The sequence below is a fragment of the Puma concolor genome, chromosome D1 (assembly GCF_028749965.1).
Source record: "Puma concolor isolate L17-30 chromosome D1, mPumCon1.1.hap2, whole genome shotgun sequence".
NCBI classification, from domain to species: domain Eukaryota; kingdom Metazoa; phylum Chordata; class Mammalia; order Carnivora; family Felidae; genus Puma; species Puma concolor.
This window is the reverse complement of record NC_141676.1, coordinates 61,694,944-61,719,776: the sequence shown is the minus strand read 5'-3', so window position 1 is coordinate 61,719,776 and position 24,833 is coordinate 61,694,944. Positions and strand designations below refer to the sequence as shown.

The following is a 24,833-nucleotide window of genomic DNA, read 5'->3' as shown; positions in this document are numbered from 1 at the left end:
AATCACTCGGCATTGGCATCTGTTTGTCATCTCTTTTTAGTATCTCCCTCAAACAGTTGAACTAAGACCTGTAGAATGAGCAGAAATTTGTTCAGAACTTACCGTAGCTTAGCTTCACTGCAATACCTAGAGAAGTGAGTGGAAGCCCAGGGATCATGTGGAAAGAAGTTATGGTGATAATCCAACCGAGCAATGAAGAGGCCTGAGTTAAGGTTTTGGCAGTAAGGATGGAAAGAAGAGAGTGGATGTGAGAGCTGTTTGGAAGGTGGAATCAGTAAGTCTTGGTAACTGATAGAGAAAGAGAGAGGTGTCTAGCAACGGGGCAACCGAGACCATTCATTGTATTTCCATGTGCTATGCTTGCTGACATATATTCTCCAGGATCATCCAGAGTGTAAAGGAACTCGAAAATCTAGCTGGTGGAAATTTAAGGTGGAATTACCCCTCCTAAAAATAATTCCAGTGAATGGAAATTGAAACTACCAGTTCTGCTAGGATCTGTTAAGTCCTTGCTTAGTTGGATAGACCTTGGCCTTATTGAGCTTCACATTCCTTTTTTGCTGGGTGAGTCACAAAGAAATTTCTCTGCAAGTGAAGTCTCCGTGAAACTCCTATTTCCTTTGCTTGTTATTGACTTTAGATACCACATGAGCAATTTTACACCCCTCAGCCGTGGATAATGAATGTCAAAACATGTTAGGGGCGCCTGGGTGGCTCAGTCGGTTAAGCGGCCGACTTCGGCTCAGGTCATGATCTCGCAGTCCATGAGTTCGAGCTCCGCGTCGGGCTCTGTGCTGACAGCTCAGAGCCTGGAGCCTGTTTCAGATTCTGTGTCTCTCTCTCTCTGACCCTCCCCCGTTCATGCTCTGTCTCTCTCTGTCTCAAAAATAAATAAACGTTAAAAAAAATTAAAAAAAAAACATGTTAATAAACAGGTATCTTCCTTCAGCAAATTCAGTGCCTGTGCTTTGGCTCTCCTACAGCTCTGCCTCCTGCCCAAAGACCACCATATAACAATAATGGGAAAGCCAAGTTTTAATAAATTATCCTTTAAGTGAAATCACAGTTGATTTGCTTTAGCTGCAGAGTAGTTTCTAGGAGACAGTGTTAATTTATTATTGCTGTTTTTCTTTGATTCTGTGATTTCTTCAGTGCATGCCGCACTAATGATTTAGAGACGAGTTTTGAAAGAAAAAAGAGGTACTATTATGTTGAATGTAATCATTGATCTTGAAAGGCTCTTGATTTTATGAAATGTTAAAATATAAAAATAAATGATGTTTTTGAGAATAAGCAAAGAGTTTTTTTCTGGGGCTTAATACTTGAGGGATATTGACACGGAGTAGAAAAGAACCTAATGTGTCTCTTTTGGGGTATTTCCCCCCTCATCATAAAGTTACCTCATTCATTTATCCCTCAAAAGTAAAGGGAAGATAAAGGGTATCTCTGTCCCTTGGTCTCAAATAACAGGTTTAGAAATCTTTTGAAAGTGAATAAACTTGGCAGTAGATGGCCTTAATCTAAATGGCTATGTCAGAAAGACCCATTGTTTTCACTCCTTGGGATGATTGTTGTCTGTTGTTAGCAAGTCATCTGTCATGTGTTAATTTGGTCATATTTTGACAAGCATTATATATTTCTCTACTGTTATATTTGTTTTTCAAAACTAAGGTTGTTATCTTTAGTTTTTATTTGTCTTGTTAATATGTTAATTGGTGTTTTCTTTTTTATTGAGGTACAATTCTTGTAACATAAAATTTACCATATTAAAATATATTCCTTGCTGGGGCGCCTGGGTGGCTCAGTTGGTTAAGCGCCCGACTTTGGCTCAGGTCATGATCTCGCAGCTCCTGAGTTTGAGCTTTGTGCTGACAGCTCAGAGCCTGGAGCCTGCTTCAGTTTCTGTGTCTCCTCTGCCCCTTCCCCACTTGCACTCTGTCTATCTCTTTCTCTCAAAAATAAGTAAATATTAAAAAATAAAGTATATTCCTTGGTTTTTAGTATATTGTGCAGCTACAATCACTGTGTAGTTCCAGAACTTTTCCATTACCCCCAAAATAAACAACGGTCCCAGTCACAACCCCCCCCCCCCCCCCCCCCAGTCCTCTCATAACCACTAATGTACTTCTCTCTCTATGGATTTGCCTATTCTGGACATTTCTTATAAATGAGAATCATAAAAATATGTGGTGTTTTGTATTTGACTTCTTTCATTTAGCATAATGATTTCAGGGTTTACCCATATTGGAGCTTGCATCAGTATTTTAATATCTTTATTGCCAAATAGTATACCGTTGTATGGATAATACCACATTTTATTTATCCATCATCAGTTAATGATCATTTGGAATTTTTTCCCTTTTTGGCTATTCAGAATAATTCTGTGCACATTAAGTAACTTACAAGTTTTTGTATAACCCTGTATTTTCATTTCTCCTCTGTGTATACCTAAGAGTGTAATTGCTGGGTCATATGGTAATTTTATGTTTAGTTTTTTGAGGAAATACCAGACTTTTTTATTGCTGCTGTACCATTTTACCTTCCTACCAGCAATTTATGAATGTTTCAATTTCTCCCAAACTTAGAACTTACTATATACTGGGTCTTATGCTGTTTTACATACATTATCATTTCATTCAAAACACACCTGAGATCCTGGTAAATTATAAACTACTTCCAAGGTCATGTAGACAGATGCTGAAGCAAGGATTGAACACAAGTTTGTCTCATGCCACAGCCTGAATACCTAATGGAAAGCATTTTACGTATTGGAAAGTATTTTCACATACTTCTAACTTTGTAAAATGTTACTTAAAGAGTACCATTTACTCTGTGGTAAGGTGTGAGCAGCCGTAGTTTATGCTCATAACTTGAGTTGCATGTGATGTAGAAAGAGTTGGATATCTAATAGGGGAAAATAAGAACTCTGCTAATTATTACATGTGTACGTTCAGTTAAGTTACTTAATTCTTTGAACCTTCTGTTTTCTCATGCAAGTAAATGTGAATATTCTCACTAGTGCCTTTTCAAATAGTTGGAAACTGGTAAATGTTTTTTAAATAATAATAAGAATAATAAGAATAAATTAGAGAAACAACATAGTCATTTTAGGGACCTTTTTCCTTTCCTGTAGCTGACATCCTTTTGGAAATTAACAGCAACTTGGGCCAAATTATCTACTTGTGGATATAGAAGTATTGGGTTTTATTTTCTTTAGTTTTCTGCTGAACTCCAGTGTGACTTCAGGTGGTCCAATGAATGTTTTGTGATAGTAATATACCTGAAGGCCTTTCAGTACAGAAACAATCTGGATTACCTTAATTATGACTGGGAAACCCGTTTTGGCAACTCTGCCCTTGAGTAGACTTCAGGAGCCTGCTTCCCTTCTCCAGATATTTTTTTTCAAGTGTGAACACTTGTACTGCTCATGTCCTATCAGTTATATACCCAGAGGTACTGCTGCTTCCTGGCACAGGTATTTACTTAGTAAACATTCCTATAACTTGAATATCAATGTGTTTTCAAATTAATTATTTAAAGATGATAATTTAGAGTTATTTCCCATTGCTCTAGTTCAGCAGATAAACCTAGGAAGTAAAAATAAAATCTCTTAAAGCTTCCTAAGTATAAAATATTACTACCATTGAAAATTGTTCTTGTTCCTGATGTATAGTTGTCCTTATTCTTGTCTAAGCTGAAAATGAGAGGATGGAGTATATAAGGTTTATGTAGTATTTTAAAAATTTCTTGGTCACCTATAGGATGATATATGTATTTTTTTTTTTAAATTGACTGGCAGAATGCAAGATACCTACCTCATACCATATGCAAAAATTAAATTGTATCAACAAACTAAATAAAAGAGGTGAAGCTCTTAGAATAAAACCTCTTAGAATCTAACCTCTTAGAATAAAACACAGGGATAAATCTTCATGACCTTAGATTTGGCATAGATTTTTAGATATGAAACCAAAATCATGTGAACAAGAGAAAGATGAATTGGACTCCATCAAAATTAAGAACTTATGCGTCAAAGGACATGATGAAGTGCAAAGACAACGTACAGAATGGGGGCAAATATTTGCAAATTATATAACATTAGAATTTAACATCCAGACTACGTAAGAAACTTCCAAAATTCAACAACAAAAAGATAACTCAATTTAAAAGTGAGTAAAATATTTGAATAGACATTTATCCAAAGATACACCAAGATTAATAAATTAGCACGTGAAAAAGTATTCAAACAGCCTTAGTCTTTGTTTGGGAAATGCAAATCAAAACTACAGTGAGTTGTCACTTTATACCTAATAGAATGGCTATTTTTTTAAAAAAGGAAAATAAATGTTGGTGACGTTGTGGAGATATTGAATCCTTTATATGCTCCTGATGGGAATGCAAAATGGGGCAGCTGCTGTGGAAAACAGTTCAGCAGTCCTCAAAAAGGTAAACATAGAATTGCTGTATGACCCAGCAATTCCACTCCTAGCTATATACTCAAAAGAATTGAAAACAGAGACTCAGATACTTGTATGCCAATGTTTATTGTAGAATAACTCCTAATAGCCAAAAGATTGAAACTACCCAATTATCATTCAACAGATAAATGCCTAAACAAAATGTAGTGTATTCATACAGTGGAATATCTTTCATTCCTAAAAAGGAATGGTTTTCTTATACTTGCTACAATATGTATAAACCTTGAAAATACAAGGTTACGTGAAAGAAGCCAGGCAAAAAAGGACAAATATTGGATGGTTCTACTTACATGAACTATGTAGAGCAGGGAAATTCATAGAGACAGAAAGTATATATGTTACCAAGTGCTGCAGGGTGGGAGGAGAGTGGGGAGTTACTGCTTTGGGTTAAAGAGTTTCTGTTTGGGTGATGAAGTTTTGGAAGTAAAAAATGGTAATGGTTATACAACATTGTGAATGTAATTAATGCCACTGAATTGTACACTTAATGGTTAAAATGGCAAATTTTATTTTTAAATTGTATTCTATTCAATATATAATTTATATAAAAACTCTCCAAACTAAAATTTTAGAGTGCAGCCGTCAGGGAATTTTCTTTAGATCTAGCAGTAACCTTAGCTTCAGCATATTCATGAATACTGTCATGTTGGATACAGAAGCATGCATAAAAAAGCCATTCAGTATGGTAGAAGGTTTATTAACCTTAAAAAAATAAAACTGTCAGTTATTTTACCAGCAAAAATGTGTTTGTTAGGGAATAGCAGAGAATTGCAGTTAAGGACAAGCAAACTGGGTAAGTCCAGGCAACAAAGGAGAGGACCTCCTTATAAAGAGGGAAGGAGGTGTTGGGAGGGACTATTACAAACTTTTGGGAATCCTAAACTGAGAATTTGTAGTTCATTGGCTGAGTTGTGACAGTCTCTCATGGGCTAGGCTGTTTGCTGGCAAGAGGAAAACCTTTCTTCCTGCTGGGGTCGTAAAATAGTACATGTTCCATCCTCAAATGACTAGTGGTAGGACATGAGGGCTTCCCCTTCTGGCCTCCTGACTCCGTTTTAAATGAGGTTAATTACCCAGAAAGTAGAAGTAAGAAATTAAAACATGTCAAACATCAATAATTTTACTTAAATCTTAGACATTCATATATATGTATATTCACATACATATATTCATATATATGTATATATATACACATATATATACGTATATATATATACACATATATATACATATATATGAAACAGAAACGTCATGAAACAATGTTTATGTACCATTGGAAGAACACTGATCTATTTTTTTAAATTTTTATTTATTACTATTTTTTTATTTCAGAGAGAGCCCATGTGAGCAGGAGAGGGGGTAGAGGGAAAGTCAGATGCTCAACCCATCAAGCCACCCAGGCACCCCAGTGCTGATCTCCTTTCTACCAGCTCTTAGTTCCTTCTGTTTCTCCTTTTGTTCCAGTTGGTTCTTGTGGTCATTCACTAGAACCATTGTTAGGTTTGAATTTATATAAGGAAGCTGTAGCACAGTGAGTATCTGATGGCATCTTCCTTACCTCTTTTTCTAGCAGCAACACCTCCATTTTATAGGTGAAGATACTGAAATTCAAAGAGTTAATTGACTCAACAAAATCTGACTGCAGATATGGAGAGCCAGGATTTGAATCTCAACCAATATGACACTAAAGCCTCATTTCCCTTTTTATCTAGATTTCTGGTGTAAAGCAGATTACTTGGAAAGAGGCACTTAACAATCACACTTTTTCCAGTTTAATTACATTTTAGGTATATGGTTATTCTTACCCATGAATATAAAATAGCTATGATAGAGATTTTATTTTTCCTGCTAGATTTATTTCACATATTTTCAGTGTACCGTTTCCTTGACCAAGACTTCAGAATAGGCTACTTTTAAGAGTACCCTTTCAACTGTTTGCCATGTGTGAATGCACCCAATTTATAAGTTAACTGAGATTCCAGCTGCCTGTCCAATCCTGAGCTCCTTTAGCAGGAGTTGTAGTATCTTATTTATCCTGGTGTTAAGCACATTGTCTGGGACAGAGTACATTGCTGATAAAATGTGAAATGAACTAAATAATTACTATATGCCTGTGCTTTTTCTGTTGGGGTTTTGGTTTTCTTTTGATTTTTGAAACCAGGTTGCTTGAGAAATCTTGCCATTGAAATATTTCTTATATATTTTAAGGAATTAAACATCCATCCTATACAACTCTTAATACATTCTTGTAGGCAGTATTCCCAAATATCCCATAATAACAGCTAATTCTCAATAGTTATAGCAAAGAACATTGACAGTAAATACTTATTGAGTGTCCACTATCACAAGCTCCTCTACCTAATAGGTACTATCGAAAATAGAAGAATCAGACCTGTATTTGCTTTCAAAAATCTTGTAGTTTTACAGGATACCCACCTCAAATGAAATTATGTGAGTTATATTATAAATAGTAAAAACACATATTAAACATGAAATTTACTGCTTTTCTAAGATACATGCACTAACAACCCGAATCTACCTCTCTTAAGTAGCTTAGCTCAAGCTTCATCTCCTTTTGTGTGAACTGTTACAAAACAGGCTTTAGTGGGTCTCCTTGACCTCAGACTCTATCATCCTGTCTTTTGCACAGCACAACAGAACTATTTTTTTTTTAATTTTTTTTTTTTAACGTTTATTTATTTTTGAGGCAGAGAGAGACAGAGCATGAACGGGGGAGGGTCAGAGAGAGAGGGAGACACAGAATCTGAAACAGGCTCCAGGCTCTGAGCGGTCAGCACAGAGCCCAACGCGGGGCTCGAACTCACGGAGTGTGAGATCGTGACCTGAGCCGAAGTCGGCCGCTTAACCGACTGAGCCACCCAGGCACCCAACAGAACTATTTTTTAAATGGTGCTTCCAAACGCTTGTTTTGAACCCCCATATTTATGAGCCATGACCTACTTTCACGGCTTTACTCGCTCCCTTTGCTTACAGCCTTGTCTGTGCCCACTCCCATCCCCAAACACTCATGATCTAGGGCTTTAGGGCTCAGCAGAAAGAACTCCTGTCTTCACCTTCACATTGACAGGACATACCAGCATCACTCACATCCCCTTGGCTTTGCATATTGTTTTTTTTTTTTCTTCTTGAAATTCTCTTTTTACCTCCTTGTCTTGTAAAACCTATTCATCCTTCAGGTCCTAGCGTAAAAGTCACCACTTAAATAGAACCTTACCCTTGAGTTGTTGCAGTTGATCTCCTTTTATCCATCAGCTGAATTAGCGTTTTTTGCCTCTATATTTTTGTAGTAGTTGATAGATATATTAGTTACTCAGTTTGTAGATAGCTCACTGACTACTTTTCCTCCTGTAATTATTTGTTTACATCTCTCTCTCTCTCTCTCTCTCTCTCTCTCTCTCTCAATTCATCACTTCTTAAAGCAGAAATTTGCCCTCTCAGTGCTTACTATGTTCAGTAAATGTTTGGTTTAGCCCTCTAAAAATAATACTTAAAACCATTGGACACATTTAAGTATTAGGTCAGGGATACTTGGTGAGAGGTAATTTGAATGTAAAGAATGGAACTGTGGATGCCTGGAGGCTCAGTCAGTTGAGCTTCTGACTCTTGATTTTGTCTCAGGTCATGATCCCAGGGTCATGGGATTGAGCCCCACATTGGGCTCCGCACTCAGTGTAGAACCTGATTTTCTCTCTCTTCCTTCCCTCTCTCTTCCTCTCTCCCCCCTCTCTCTCCCTCTCTCTAAAAAAAATAAAAGACCTAGAAAGTTTATAATTCTCAGTCTAGCCTTTGGTCACAGCTCTGTTGGTGACGACTGACCTAATTGGTATCCTAAATATATACTGATTTCACCATAAATGATTATAGATAGTAATTACTATTTCTTTCCTTCCTTGGGAAAAGCCCGTAACTTCCCGAGGATAGGAGTACACACATCTAAGGCTTGTGAGAATCGACTGCATTAATATTTTTAGCAATAACAACAGTACTTGGTACATAGTAAACATGCAATAAATGTTAGCTGTTATGGGGCACCTGGGTGGCTCAGTCAGTTGAGTGTCTGACTTTTGATTCGGCTCAGGTCATGATCCCAGGGTTGTGCGATTGAGCCATATTGGGCTCTGTGCTGAGCATGGTGCCTGCTTAAGATTCTCTCCCTGTGACCCTCTGCCCCACTCGTGCTCTCTCTCTAAAATAAAGTAAAATAAAAATTTGTTACTGTTATTCTAGTAAGAATTTTTAATGTTCTTAAAGATGTATAATGTTAGCTGGTAGTTAATGTTGGTTAGTCTAAAAGAATGTTTAAATTAAAGTAAAAGCATTATTTGTTGTGTCTTTCATTTATGTATCAGATGTTTGTTTTGTATCTGCTGTGTGTCTCATACTTAGGCACAAACTTGGGGTATGAAGATGAGTTGACTTCTCAGCTTAGCTGTAAAATTCTTTTTGACTCAGATTTGAAAAGGTTTGAGTAAAGATTGTATGATCCACTGGAAAGAACTCTGAACCAGGAGTCAAAAGCTTCAAGTCTTGGCTCAGTCACTAACTTTAAGTGAGATACTTCTTAGATGATGTATATATCACCTCAAACTCATTAGGTATAAAACATCTCTTGTTAACTCCCTTCTCTTGGGTATTGTCTTAATACTTTGATTAAAAGCACTTTTATCCTTCCATTTGTTCAAGCCAAGGATTGTAGATGTCACCTTTGTTTTTCCTTTCCAGTCACTCTACATATCTGTTCCATTAAAAGTCCTGATGATTCTGTCTCTAAAATACAGCTTCTTCTTTCTGTTCCTACTACTGCCACCACAGTCCATGACATTATTATCTCTTGCCTTAAAATTGGTTTCTCAGTTTCCATTTTGTCCATTTTTTTCCAGCAGCTAATTTTGAAACATACATCAGATTTTGTTATTCCTCCATTTAAAATCTACCAGTGGCCTCCCATTGTATTTGAAATAAAATCTTAATTCCTTACCCTGGCCACCATAATTTTGCCCTTGCTTACCTTTTTAACCTTATCTTCTGCTACTTTACCCTTTATTCTGCTTCATTTACACTTTATTTTCTGTTTTTTTAATATATCAAACTTTAAGACCTTTGTGCTAGCTTGTTTCTTCTGCCAGGATCTGCATTTCTACTCCAGATCTTCTTGTGGCTGATTTCTGTTTTCTCAGTCATGTCTCAGCTTCTTGTGTCAAATGTCAATTTTTTTTTTTTTTAAGTTAGAGCATGGGTGGGGAGTGGTGGAGAGGGAGAGAGAGAATCTCAAGCAGGCTCCACACTCAGTGCAGAGCCTGACAACGGGCTCAATCCCCCAACCCTGGGATCATGACCTGAGCTGAAATCAAGAGTTAGATGCTCAACTTACTGAATCACCCACGTGCCCCAAATGTCAACTTTTTAAATGTGAGGCCTTTTCTGAGCACCTAATCAGAGTAATAATCAAACTTTCTCTAGGACATTACTCTATTTTATTTTCAATGTAGGATTTGTGTCTACTTAATGTTTTCTTATTTTTACCTGTTTGACTACCTCTTAGAATATAAGCTTCATGGTAGCAGGTTGTCTGTCTTCATCATGGTATCCCAGCCCCTTGACTAGTTCTTGCCGTAGAATATTCACTCAGTGAATATTGGTGGAATCACCAGATAAATGAATCTCTTTAAACTTCATGTTTCTTAATTATAAAATAAAGATTTCCATCTGAATGGTATCTGATGATCCTTCCCCCCCAAAGCCAGACACTAGTTAAAAGGCAGTAAAGACATGGGGTGCCTGAATGGCTCAGTCAGTTAAGCATCTGACTTCAGCTCAGGTCACGATCTCCCACTCTGTGAGTTTGAGCTCCACGTTGGGGTCTGTGCTGACGGCTCAGAGCCTGGAGCCTGCTTCAGATTCTGTGTCTTTCTCTGCCCCTCCTCTGCTCATGTTCTGTCTCTCTCTGTCTCAAAAATAAATAAAAACATTAAGAAAAAAAAAAAGGCAGTAAAGACAGACTTTATTCACTAACTGTTGTGGTAGAAGAAGGAGCTGAGCTCAATTCCATTTTGCCCAGAGGTGACTGGCCTTTTAAAGGGAGACTAAGGGTTTTGGGAGGTGGAAATGAGAGATGAAAAAGGGGTTAGGGAAATGAACAGTTATGAAAAGTAGGTGTGAGGGTCAGTCAGGCAACCTGATTAGGCCTTCTGTGCCTGCTAACTATGAAAGATAAACTTTTCTACCCTCCCACAGTGTCTGGGAGGTCCTATATCCTTCCTGATGACTACAAATCAAAGGAATGGCTTTCAGGTCCTTGAGAAAGACACTGTTATAGGAGATACATATACATCTCAAAGGGACAGAGGAAAGATTTATAGTTGTAAGGTGTTTATTTTTTGAATAAATGGAAAAGGGAATTCAGGGACAAAGAATAGGGTTGGCTAGAACACATACTAAATTCTTTTGGAAACCCTGAGTTTTCAAGACAGGAGCTCAATGGGAGCAGGGTGATCCCAGAGACATGTCCTGAGACTGCTAGAAGCCACGTTAGAATTTGATTTAGTCTCTTAATGTACTGGATGTTCATGCTGAGGGTTTTTGCAGTTCTCTCCCCCTGCTGCATAGCTCCCCCTTTTAATTCCTTATGTTCTAAGTTGTCAAAAAAAGCAGGATTTTTCAAAAATGACTCTTAAGATTAGTTTGTTCATGATCTCACTGAGATAAATTCCATGTATTTGCTGTGTAGGCATGTGAAACCACCTCTTCTGTAAATATTGAGATGTTGTGGCCTTTAAATCCACCCCCTCCCTGCTCCCGCCTTTTGCCAACCTCAACCTTGTTTTTCTGTAAGTTAGGAGGAAAAGACAGGCTTGGGGTATTGGAGTGTCAGCAGGCTGGTGGCCAAGTGTCCTCCCAGGCTGAATGGCATTGATTTCATATGTATATCAAAAAGGCCATCTTTAGGCACCATACAGGGGATACAACTGGATATGACCTCTCATTAACCAGATTAGAGAATCAAACATAAAATCAGTATGATAGAATAATAACTTAAAGAGTGATAAATATGAACATTGTATAGAAATGTTCATGTTTTGGATGCTGGAACATTCTCTAAAGAGAAATTGCATGCAAAACCAAATTACATTTACAAGGCTATTTGGTCAGAATCAAGTTGGATCCTAGGGAGTTAATATGAATTACCAACCTAGTGAGGATCCCCTTGCTTCCAAGCAATGCAGGCTGGCTGGGTCCTCAGACCCAGAGGGTCTTCCAGGACAGCCAAGAGGGTCCTTGGCTTTGCATGGTGTAGAAATCAAATGTAAACCAAGAGGAAGTGAGAGCAGAGTGTATTGAAGACATAGAGTGCAGATGCAGACAGAGCATCTGGGAGACTCAGAAAGGAAAGGAGAGTGAGCCTTGTCTTTGCTTGGGGTCTGGGTTTTTATTGAGGATTGTGCTCTGGTGCACAAATCTTCTCTGGCATCTGGGAACGGGTGTTCTCCACAAGTCACTTGTGCACTGGAGCCGGGGGTCTTAATGAGTCAGTGGTCTTGGAAGACACTCATGATGACCTTGCCTGGTCACTCCTTAGATGTTATCTATTATACTGGAAAGTTTCCAAAGAAATCATTAATTCCTTGACCTTTACAAGGAGGACATACGTTATCTGTTTTATAAGGCATGTAAAAGGCGGGAGTGTTGGTCCTAACAGGAATAGAAGCAGGGAAAAAGGGACTTTTTCATGGAGTCCCTTTAGTTTTCCTGTCTCACAAGGATCCAAGAATAGCTGTCATAGACAGTCTCTGATAGACACAGCTAGTTTCTGGTGCTCTAGCAAATGTTGGCCCATAGGCCAAATCTGTCCTGCTGTCTACTTATGTATAGCTTGAAAACTAAGAGTGGTTTTTACATATTTAAATGGTTGGGAGAATGGTTGACACATATGAAAATTTTATGAATTTCAAATTTCCTTATCCATAAATAAAGTGGTATTGGAACATAGCCAAGTTTATTCATTTATGTATTTTCTATGGTTGCTTTTGCATTAGAACAGCAGAGTTGAATAGTTGAAAAGAGACTGTATGGTCTACAGAGCTTAAATTATTTCCTGTTTGGCCCTTAACAGAAGAAGTTTGCTGACCTCTGATACAAATTTATATGGTCCTGCAGAACTGTTTAAGTGTCATTTAGAGTACTCATTTTTTAACAGTCTTTACTTTGTGATAACAATAGGTAATGGCTATTTGGGTATATCTAATATTAAGTTTCAGGTGTTTTGTTTTTCCTCAAATGGCATAATAATATGTCTACATTGCCCTTAAAGAAGCAAAATGAGTAGCATATTCATATCTGAATATCAGCACAAAAGTTTTGTACCCTAAACTATATAAATAAGGTATGTAAATGAAAGGTAAGTAGTATAAGGCAGAGAGGCCTGTATCTTAATTATCTATTTATCTACTCCTCTTTCACTTTTCTCCCCTTTCACACGGTGAAAGATAATTAAAAGTTGTTCATTTGTATTTGGTATCTGTGACTGCGTGAGCCTTCGTGCTTGGGTTGTTGAGCAGGCATTGGAGCTGTGTCATTCCCAGCCCCTCTCAGATACCGGAGGTGTGCTTCCCCAGACTCAGCCTTACCCATTAAAGATGGTCAACAAACATCCTCTTCCTTTAGGGGCATGGTATACAGCAGAGCACTCACAAGTTATAAGCTGGGTTCTACATTCTTGACTGTCCCTCTGTTTTTTTAAATTGAGATATTACTCACATATCATGAAATGTACGCTTTTAAAATACACAATTCAGTATTTTTTAGTATATTCACAAGGATGTACAATCATCACCACTATCGTTAATTCTAGGACATTTTTATCACTTGGAAAAGAAATCTACTTATTAGCAATCACTCTGTTCCTCCCTCTACCTAGTCCCTGGCAACTAACTACTAATAAACTTTTTGTCTGTGTGTATTTGACTATTGTGTACATTTCATATACATAGAACCATACAGTATGTAACCTTTCGTATCTGGTTTCTATTACCAAGCTTAATGTTTTTAAAATTTGTCCCTGCTGTAGAAGGTGTCACTACTTCATTCCATTTAATAGCTGTATAAAATTCCATTGTATGTTTATTCATATGTTTATTCATTCGTATGTTTATTCCATTGTATGTTTATCAGTTGATATTTGGATCATTTCCACCATTTTGCTTTTATAAAAAAATGCCACTATGAACATTTGTACAGGTTTTTGCATGGATATGTGTTTTCTCTCTTCCTGTATAAATACCTAAAAATGGAATTGCTAAGTCACATAGTAACTCAGTGTTAACATTTTAAGGAACTGATTGGCTTTTTCACAAAGCAGCTGTACCGTTTTACATTCCTGTCAACAACCTGTGCGTTTCAGTCTCTCCTCATCCTCACCAACATTACTATTATTTTTCTTTTTTGATTACAGCTGTCCTTATGGATATGAAGTAGTATTCCATCGTGGTTTTGATTTGCATTTCCCTAATGACTTATGATGATCATACTTTCCTGTGCTTATTGGCCATTTGTATATATTCTTCAGCAAAATGTCCATTCAAATTCTGACTTTTTAGCTATTACATTAGGGTCCTCCCTGTGTAATATTCCAAAAATTTCCTTTTACTTTGTATATCTCAATTTTTTTTTCTCTCTCTGTCTACAAAAGATAGTATTGTCAGTCAGAGACTTACAGTATTCCAGAGAATGGCAACCTTATTCTTCCTTTGTGCCTTTGAAGATCTCCCATTATGTTGTTCCTGGCCATACTGCTTCCCTTATTTTCTTTTTCTATCCTAACAACGATCTCCTATAATTTTATTATACAATCGGTAAAAAAGATGACACTGGTGCTGGATAGGAAAAGGATAAAACTCCTAGGAGGGCCAGCCCGGTCTTCTTTCTAGGTTGATGTGGTTGTATAAGCAATCCCATTTGCCTGTTTATTTTTCTCCTGCCTGCCTATCTAGCCAATTGCATAAGCTCCCAAATAATCTTGTCCCTTGGTTGGTTCTTTTCCTTTGGCCTTCATTATATTCTTCACTCCTTGGATTAGACCAAAGAGCATGAAGTTGCTAGACACTTTATATCATTTTCATGCCTATTTTATAACCTTTAAGATCAGTATTATTACTGCTCCCCTTTTATTTCTGAGGAAACTGGCTCACAGAGGTCATACAGTCCATGGCATTTCTCCTGATTAGTCCTTATTATTGAGTAGTATGGTTATCCATGTCTTTCCTCAGACTGTTACAGTGACTCTGGTTTGCCTGATATGCTTGTATAGGGAGCGAAGCCTAGAAATTTAAGTTAATGCCACATTATAGAAGGTCTCAAATGCCAAGCAATAGAATCTTTACCCATAAAGGACATTTAGTTGGAGAGTGGCTCTGTTAAAAAATATGCATACAGGGGCACCTGGGTGGCTCAGTCAGGTAAGCGTCCGATTCTTGATTTTGGCTCAGGTCATGATCTCACAGTTTGTGGGATCGAGCCCTGCATCGGCCTGCATGGGATTCTCTCCCTCCCTCTCTCTCTGCCCCTTCCCCGCTTGCATACGCTCTCTCTCTCTGTCTCAAAATAAATAAATAAACTTTAAAAAATAGCCTGCAATTTGGCATGCTTTTTGAACCTACTTCTATTCTAGGCATAGTGATAAACTATTGTCCTTACCCTCAAGGAACTTCTAGGTTGTTTGGAAGGGGAATCAGATAATTATTTGCATTTGGGAAAATGTGCCATAAAATGTGTATAATATTCTTGAGAGCAGAGGAGAGAGCTACAGAGATCACTGCTTACCTTAAATTCAGTCATTAATCTGGGCGCCTGGGTGGCTCAGTCATTTAAGCATCCAACTTCAGCTCAGGTCATGATCTCGCAGCTCGTGGTTAGAGCCCCATGTTGGGCTCTGTGCTGACAGCTCAGAGCCTGGAGCCTGCTTCAGATTCTGTGTCTCCAGCTCTCTCTGCCTCTCCCCCACTTGCTCTCTCTCTCTCTCTCTCTCTCTCTCTCAAAAATAAATAAACATTAAAAAATTTTTTTTTAATTCAGTCAGTCAGTAGTTAACATTTCTGGTTGATTTGGCTTGGATTGTATTTGTTACAAACTTGTTCCATTATAAATACATATAAACAAAACAGTTAACATAATTGTACAACAAAATACCAATGTTAATAGAAATTTTATGTATTAAGATATTAACTTTCTCTTACAGATATGTCAAGAGTTTAATAGCACCTGGGCATGGGAGATGGAGAAGAAGGGCTATCTTGAAATGAGTGTTGAATGCAAACTAGCGCTCTTAAAGGTAATGAATTTATTATCTGTTACAATTATTTTAATTAATTCACTGATAGCCATTTCAAGAAAAATGTGCATAAAAGCTTTAACAGAAAGAATCATTGAAAATTTTATACATAAGAAAGAAATTTGGGAGACTAATACAAACATAGTGCTTTTGAAATATAACATGATTTTTGTGTCATTGATTACAATAAGCCTATAAACTTATAAAATACTAAAATAAAATGTTAACTTGAAATATATCTTTTTAAATTGGTTATTCCAAACAGGTTGTACAAAAGTGGGGAGAGGATAGGGAAAGATGGATAAACTACATGTATTTTTTCTGCTCTTGTTCCTGAATCAGTTCTGTGGTTAAACATATCACATTTACTGTGATGGAGAAACATTTATAGAGTATTTTAAGCCATGTTATGACTATTTTCCAGTACCTCTGCGAGTGTCAATTTGATGACAATCTCAAATTCAAAAACATTATCAATGAGGAAGATGCTGATACCATGCGTCTCCAGCCAATTGGCCGAGACAAAGATGGCCTTATGTACTGGTACCAGTTGGATCAAGATCACAATGTCAGAATGTACATAGAAGAACAAGACGATCAAGATGGCTCTTCATGGAAATGCATTGTCAGGTACCTTTTATTGAAGTCTTTTCATGTTTACTTGTGTGTTTCTTTAATCACTTCTCTATAAGATTATTATCTCTGAGGCTGGGGTGGTCCTTTTTTTTGTGGGTTTGGAGAGTTGTTGGGACCTAGCCTAGTGACCAGCACAATACCCATAGTAGGCACTTAATTATTTGTCAAATAAATAACTACATTTAGCATGGTGGTCCATATTAGCACATGTACGTTATGCTTCAGGAAGGTGGAATCTGACAAATAATAATGTAGCAATAATATGCACAGAAAAACCCATCATTAGGCAACAATACAAGCAAAGTATTACTTGGTTCTTACCTAGCTATAGTTTTCTATTAGGCATAATTTATTTCATTTGGCCAATTCACCTTGCACTTTAGTATATTTTTAATTTTTGCTATGTATACATTTCTTCATTAGGGTTCTGAAGAAATCTGACAAATATTTTGGGTTTTTTGGGGGGTTTGGGGGGGGTTTTTGGTAGTCCTTTGAAAAAAAATCTTTGTTCCTTATTTGTGTTTATTTTTTAAAGCTTTTATTTGTAAGTAATCTCCACACCCAATGTGGGGCTAGAACCCACAACCCTGAGATCAAGAGTCACATGCTTTACCAGCTGAGCTAGCCAGGTACCCTCTTATTTGTATTGATTGATATATTTGGAAACATTTCATGTAAAACCTTAAAATAAAACTTTATTTTTTGATTAATAAGTGACTCCAGGATCATTATTCAGAATCTTGTGTCTCTAACTTTCTGTTTTTGCAACTTAATTATTTAGAATTTATTTCACTAGTACCCACATTTTATATTAATTTCAAAGTTATCAGGATCTATAACTAAATCTATAACTAAAGTAGGGAGAACTAGTGGATATATAACCTGACTTATGAAAAACTCCTTTGACTTTTATTCCTCTCTGTTTTTGCTCATTTGAGTTTTAGCAGATTTTTGTTTAGTGGTTATTTATTAGTGTTTTGAAGAGGGAATCTGTGGGAACTTAGAATATTTGTTTGGGTCAGAGAAGCTCAACTTCAGTTCCTTAAGAATTAATGTGAATTGAATGACTTTGTAGGGGCTTGTTTTATAAGCTCCCTTCAATCATACTATAATATAGTCTGGTTCTCCATATAGTTAATTTACTAAACAAATAATCCTGAAATGAAAGTCACTTACCATCTCTCCCTGTGATACATTGAATGAGGTTCTGTTCGTGATGTTCTACCACTTATACTATTTCTTGTATCCACCTTGCATGGTTATTTAAGAAATATTCTCTACTTTGTAGATGAAGAAAATCTGACAGAGAAAAATCATTATTATTATTTCTGATCAGTCATAATGCTTAAAGCAATTTCTAATGTATAGCGTAGATTATACCCTGATGGATGATGTGAGAGAAGTGTTTAGATGATGTGGTTAGAGCTAACTGTGCTTGAATCTGGGTTCCTCTACTTACCATCTGAAGGCAGATTACTTAATTTCTTTGATATTCACTTTTCTGCACTTTAGAATGAGGATGATAGTAAAGTTATTGTGAAGAATATATAAATTTATATTGCATATCTACTTGTGTAATTAGGTACTATGCTGAGCAATTATGGTTATACTAATGAATAATGTAGCTTTGGGATCTATAGATGGGCTTCAGGCACCTGTGAAATCCCTTATATTATAAATAATAGCTCTTAGTTGTATATAATATATGTGAGATGTGGGGAAGTACCATGGTTTTCCGTAAATCCTCAGTTTGGTCTGTTTATACTTCATATACTTGACATGTTCTGTCACAAGGCATTTTAGTTACCTTTAACTTGATGCAGTAGTACTAATTTTGACAAGTGTAGTGAACCGTCTTGTCCATATAGGTCTCTTATTTTTGTGAATGTTGAATGTGAAAAGCATTGTGTTATTCTTGACTGTCACCAAAATTATGATCTTCATTGTCATTAAAATACATTATGTACCCAAAATAATGTGTAGGACATTATCCCACTTGGCTGTAATGACATCCTTCCTGGAGTCTAGTATTTAGATGTGGATGCCTAACTCTAAGAAGAATATTAATATGGTAGAATAAATGCTTTATGAGAAAGACCACAAAGAAGATGATTGAATGAACTAAAAATACTTGATTTAGTAGAAATTTAGGGAGATATAATTATCTTTAAACATTTAAAGGATTGATTTGTGTAAGAGTATTTCTCTCAAGCACTGAGCCAGGATCCGTTGATACAAATTATGGGGAAGTAGAACTGTGCTTACAGAAGTGAGAACATTTGCTTTTTTTATATTGCAGAGAAATTGTTGTCTGAAGACTGATCGATGCTGTCAGAAGCATTTTCTAAACTTGTATGAGTGGAGTTTTTAAGGAGGCAGTAATCTTTTCGGCAAGAAATTCACTTAGAAACTGAGATAATAAATGAAGAGCAAGTAAAGCAAATAGAATTTTGACTTTTTAATTTAATAGATCGCTCTTGGATATTTTTCTTCATTGGTGAATATAATTTTTACTAGTGAAATGAAAAGTCTGCTTCTTTTGTTTAAAACTATTTCTTCAAAGTATTGCTAATTTTCATGGAGATTTCTGGTGTTGGAAATATGTTTCTGTCTCAGTCTTAAAACAAGGTTATGTGACAAAAGTTAGCTCGTCTTTAGAATTCTGAGTTTTTTCTTTTTTTTTTTAAATCAGACTTTTTTTTTTAACATTTATTTATTTTTGAGAGAGAGAGAGACAGAGCATGAACGGGGGAGGGTCAGAGAGAGAGGGAGACACAGAATCTGAAACAGGCTCCAGGCTCTGAGCTGTCAGCACAGAGCCCGACGCGGGGCTGAACTCACGGACCGCGAGATCATGACCTGAGCCGAAGTCGGTCGCTCAACTGACTGAGCCACCCAGGCGCCCCTAGAATTCTGAGTTTTTTCAAGCTGTAAGTCAGCCTTTTTTTTTTTTTTTAAAGTGTATTTTTATTTTGAGAGAGAGAGAGAGAGAGAATGAGTGCACACACAGGCCAGGGAGGGGCAGAGACAGAGGGGGAGAGAGAATCCCAAGCACGCTATCAGCGCGGAGCCTGACACAGGGCTCAGTTTTATGAACCATGAGATCACGACCTGACCTGAAAACAAGAGTTGGATGCTTAACTGACTGAGCCATCTAAGCATCCCTGTAAGTCAGCCCCTGATAAATTTTAAAACTGAACTTTGCAATTTAAAAATCAAATGGAATATTTTTTTGTAAAAATAGTGATCCATAAAAAAAGAATTTTCTATATTTGATCTTCTTAAAATTTAATACCTAGGCAATATACAGTGTCTGCTTTCAGACCACAAAATGGAATTGAACTAGAAATCAGTAATAGAAAGAGAGCTTTAAAATCTCCACATACTTAGATGTTAAATAATACACTTCTACATAACATGGGGGTCAAAGAAGAAATCTTAAGACAAATTTTTAAATATTTTGAGTTAAATGAAAATGCAGGTACAACTTGTCAAAATTTGTGGTTGAAAATTTGCAGTGAAAGCAATATTTGGAAAAACTTTGCATATAAAACAGGCTGTTTTTTTTTTTTTTTTTAAGATCAACAAGATTGATAAGCCACTAGCCAGGCTAACTAAGAAAAAAAGAGTGGACACAAATTAGTGATATCAGAAATTAAAGAAGGGGCATTACTACAAATCCCAGGGACATTAAAAGGATAATAAAGAAATACCGTGAACAACTGTACACACAAATTGATAACTTAGATGAAATGGACCAATTCCTTAAAAGACATGATCTGCCAAAATTCTCACAAGAAGAAGTAGACAATATGAACAGGCCTCTATCTATTAAATAAATTGGATCAATGATTAATAACCTTCTAAAACAGAAAGCAACAAGCCCAGATGGGTTCACTAGCGAATTCCACCAAACATTTAAGGAAGGAATTAAATTCCCTTCAGTCTCTTTCAGAAGATAGGAGAGGGAATAATGCCTAATTCATTTTATAAGGCCAGCATTACCCTAATAACAAAACCAGACAAAGACATTACAGGAAAGGGAAAGTGTAGACCAGTATCTCTCATGAACTTAGATGTAAAAATCCTTAAAAATTCCTTTTCAACATCGTATTCAAAGTCCTAGCTAATGCAGTAAGAAAAGGAAGTAAGAGATAGATTGGGAAGCAAAAAAGAAAACCATCTTTATGTGCAAATGACATGATCATCTATGTAGGAAATCTGAAAGGGTTAACAACAAACTCTCCTGGAACTTATAAGTGATTATAGCAGGGTAGCAAGATACAAGATTAATAAACAAAATGTCAGTTGCTTTCCTATATACCATACCATCAGTGAATATGTGAAATCTGAATTTAAAAACACAATACCATTTATATTATCTCCCCCCAAATTGAAATACTTTGGTATAATACAACAAAATATAAACAAATCTATCTGAGGAAAACTATAAAACTCTAATGAAAGAACCAAAAAAGAACTAAATAGATATTCCATATTTGTGGATATGAGCATTTAATATTGCCAAAACGTCAATTTTTCCCAACCTAAAATCTATAGATTTAATGCAATCGTAATCAAAATCTCTGAGGTTATTTTGTGGATATTGGCAAACTTATTTTAAAATTTATATGAAGAGGGACACCTGGGTGGCTCAGTTGGTTGAACGTCTGACTCTTGATTTTGGCTCAGGTCATGATCCCAGGGTTGTGGGATTGAGCCCCACATCGGGTTCCGCACTGAGCATGGAACCTGCTTAAGATTCTCTCTCCCTCTACCTGCCTCCCTCTCTCTCTCTCTCTCTCTCTCTCTCATAAAATAAAGTTTATATGGAGAGGCAAGAAACCCAAAATAGACAACACATATTGAAGAAAAACAAAATTATAAGACTGACACTACCCAACTTCACGACTTACTATAAAGCTACAGTAATTGAGACAGTGTGGTATTGGTGAAAGAACAGACAAATATAGGGATGCCTGGCTGGCTCAGTTGGTGGAGTATGTGACTCTTCATCTCGGGGTCATGAGTTCGAACCCCATGTTGTATGTAGAGATTACTTAAAAAAAAAAAAAGACTAGACAAATATATAGTGGAACAGAATAGGGAGCTATGAAATAAATCCGTATAAATATAGTCAACTGATCTTTCACAAAGGAGCAAAGACAATACAATGGAGAAAAAATGCTGGAAAAAATAGACATCCATATGTAAAACATTTAATCTAGACACTTTACACCCTTAAGAAAAATTAATTCAAAATGAATTACACATCGGGGAGCCTGCGTGGCTCAGTTAAGCGGCTGACTTCGGCTTGGGTCATGATCTCGCGGTCCGTGAGTTCGAGCCCTGCGTCGGGCTCTGTGCTGACAGCTCAGAGCCGGAAGCCTGTTTCAGATTCTGTGTCTCCCTCTCTCTGACCCTCCCCCGTTCATGCTTTGTCTCTCTCTGTCTCAAAAATAAATAAATGTTAAAAAAAATTTTTTTTTAAATGGATTACATATCTCCATATAAAATGCAAAACTATAAGTGTCTAAGAAGATAGCACAGAAGCAGATTGACAATTTTGGGTTTGCTGATAACTTTTTTGGTACAATACCAAAGGTACAATCCATGAAAGAAAGAAGTGGTAAGAGCTGGGCTTCATTATAATTAAAAATTTCCGTTCTGGGAGGGCATTGTCAATATAATAAAAAGCTAAGCCACAGACTGGGAGAAGATATTTACCAAAGATGTATTTGATAAAGCCTGTTATCCAAAATATATAGAGAACTCTTAAAACTCAACAATAAGAAAACGTGATTTAAAAATGGACCAAAGACCTTAACAGATTCCTTTGCAACAAAGGTATACAGATGGCAAATACACACATATATTTGAACAGATATACACGTGAAAAGTGCCACATCATGTCATCAGTGAAATGTAAATTAAAATGAGATACTATTATATGCCTATTAGAATGGCCAAAATCAGAACACTGACAACACCAAATGCTGACAAGGATGTGGAGTAGCAGGAACTTTCTGCCATTGCTGGTGGGAATGCACAATGGCATAGCCACTTTGGAAGACAGTCGATGGTTTCTTACCTAATTAAACACCATATGATCCAGCAGCCATCCAAGGAGTTTGCCCAAAGGAGTTAAAGAGTTATGTTCACATAAAAACCTGCACACAAATGTTTATAGCAGCTTTATTCATACTTGCCAAAACTTGAAAGCAATCAAAATGTCAAAACTGATTAACTGAACATTTAAAATCTTTTCATTTCAAAGTATGTAAATTATACAATAAAAATGCTTTAAGAAAAAAGCGTTTGACAATCATTTTCAAAAACCTGAATTCTAAACAGGTTGAGTTTTCATGTACCCAAAATTACAGACTCTGTCAAAGACATTTGTAAACCATATGTTGCTAGTATAGCACAGTGATTGAGAAGATGGTCTCTGAAGTCAGACTATAATTCAGTCCTGCCTTTAATCTATGCTAACTGCAACCTTAGGCAGATTACTGTACATCTCTGCAGTGTCCTCACTTTCTTCATCTATAAAATGGGGGTAATAACAACAGTACCTATAATCAGGTTATATTGGAATTATATGAACTAGTTCATGTAAAGTGCTTGGAGTAGTGCTCGGAACACAGTAATCACTCGCTGATGTTAAGTTCTGTTATCAATACTGTTGCTATTACTCATTAATGCCTTCCTTCAGTTTCTTGGCCCCCATAGGAAATACTGTCACATTCCATTATCTTCCCTATTTTGTCACCTCATTAATTTGCAATCAGATGAAAAAAAGCTAGAATATTGCTGAACCCTGTAATCCTATACTATATATATTTACAGAGTTGCTATATTCACACTGTGCTGTGCCCTGGAAATGCAAAGACATGATGTAGTTTCTTAAGGAGTTCCAAATTGTGAGAGAAAGATACAGGGAAATAGTAAATGATAATATAGGATCATAAATGTGATCTCTGATGGAGATCATTCTGGTGTGCTATTTAGGAATCAGATACCTAACCCATACTTGGGAGAAGATGATGCCTATGCTTGGCTTTGTTTTTGTTTTGTCTTTTTTTTTTTTTTTTTTAAGTTTTTATTGTACTGTACTACCAGCTCAATTGCTTCTTAAAGGTTTAATCCCTACCACTAATTCTAACTCTGAGCAAACCTTAGACTTAGACTACTAGGAAAAATCATTTTTCACAATATAATAATTAGGATGATATGCTCCATTTCACCAAAGTCTGAATTAACTTAAGGTACAGATAGTAAAACACAAGAGTTTAGAACCTGTTACGTCAAAATCAATCTGCCTGTTAATCTGGGCTTCTAACCTTTCCGCTTCAACATTTTGTCCCATCTCAGTTAATAGCAGCCACATCCTTTCAGCTGCTTGGGGCTAAAACTTTGGGATACAATCTTGACTTGTCTTTTTTTCTCACACTTCACATCCACTCTATCAGCAAATCTAAACAGCTGTTTGTGCAAAATGTATCCAGTGTTTGATCATTCCTCATCCACTTCATTGCTATGTTCTTATCCAAGCCACCATTAATTTTTTTTTTTATGTTCATTTATTCTTTGAGAGAGAGAGAGAGCATGAGCAGGGGAGGGGCAGAGAGAGGAAGACACAGAATCTGAAGCGGGATCCAGGCTCTGAGCTGTCAGCACAGAGCCCGACACAGGGCTCAAACTCACGAACCACAAGATCATGTCCTGAGCCAAAGTCAGATGCTTAACTGACTGAGCCACCCAGGTGCCCCTAAGCCACTATTAATTTTGTTTTTAATACAGTTTCGGTGATTTTTAGTATATTCACAAAGTTGTGCAGCCAACACAGCTTTCAAACTCCAGGACATTTTCCCCACCCAGCAGAGCAACCTTGTACTGCCTACCCTGGACATTAGCAGTTTTATTCACCATTCTCCCTTTACACAGCCCATGGCAGCTGCCGATCTACTTTCAGTTTCTATAATTTGCCTATTCCAGACATTTCACGTACATAGAATCATATAATATGTGGCCATTGTGTCTGGCTTCTTTCAGGGAGCATAATGGTTTCAGGGTTCGTTAATATACTTAGAATAATTACTGTGTTCCTTTTTATGGCTAAATAGTATTGCTTGCATGGATATACCACATTTGTTTATTCATTCTTTGCTTGTCTTTGAAAGAATAGTAGGGTTAGCTAGCTATGGGAAACACATTCAAGCCAAGAGAACAGAAATGCAAACCTGACATTCTAAGAGAGCATGGTATTTTGGAGGGATATATCTTTATTTTTTTATCTCGTGTTTTATTTATTTTAGAGAGAGAGAGAGAGAGAGCGCTAGCAGGGGAGGGGCAGAGTGATTGGGGGACAGAGG

General features: G+C 36.7%; 1 protein-coding gene across 4 annotated transcripts in view; it reads left to right on the top strand.

The window, feature by feature from the left end:
• Positions 1-24,833, top strand: part of RSF1 (remodeling and spacing factor 1) — a 158,067-nt gene that overhangs the window by 72,266 nt on the left and 60,968 nt on the right. For all 4 annotated transcript variants that reach the window (XM_086678396.1, XM_025928313.2, XM_086678398.1 and 1 more), the window contains 2 exons: positions 15,730-15,822; positions 16,247-16,452. In XM_086678396.1, the coding sequence (XP_086534522.1) occupies positions 15,730-15,822; positions 16,247-16,452 (299 nt within the window). The remainder of the gene's footprint in view (positions 1-15,729; positions 15,823-16,246; positions 16,453-24,833) is intronic.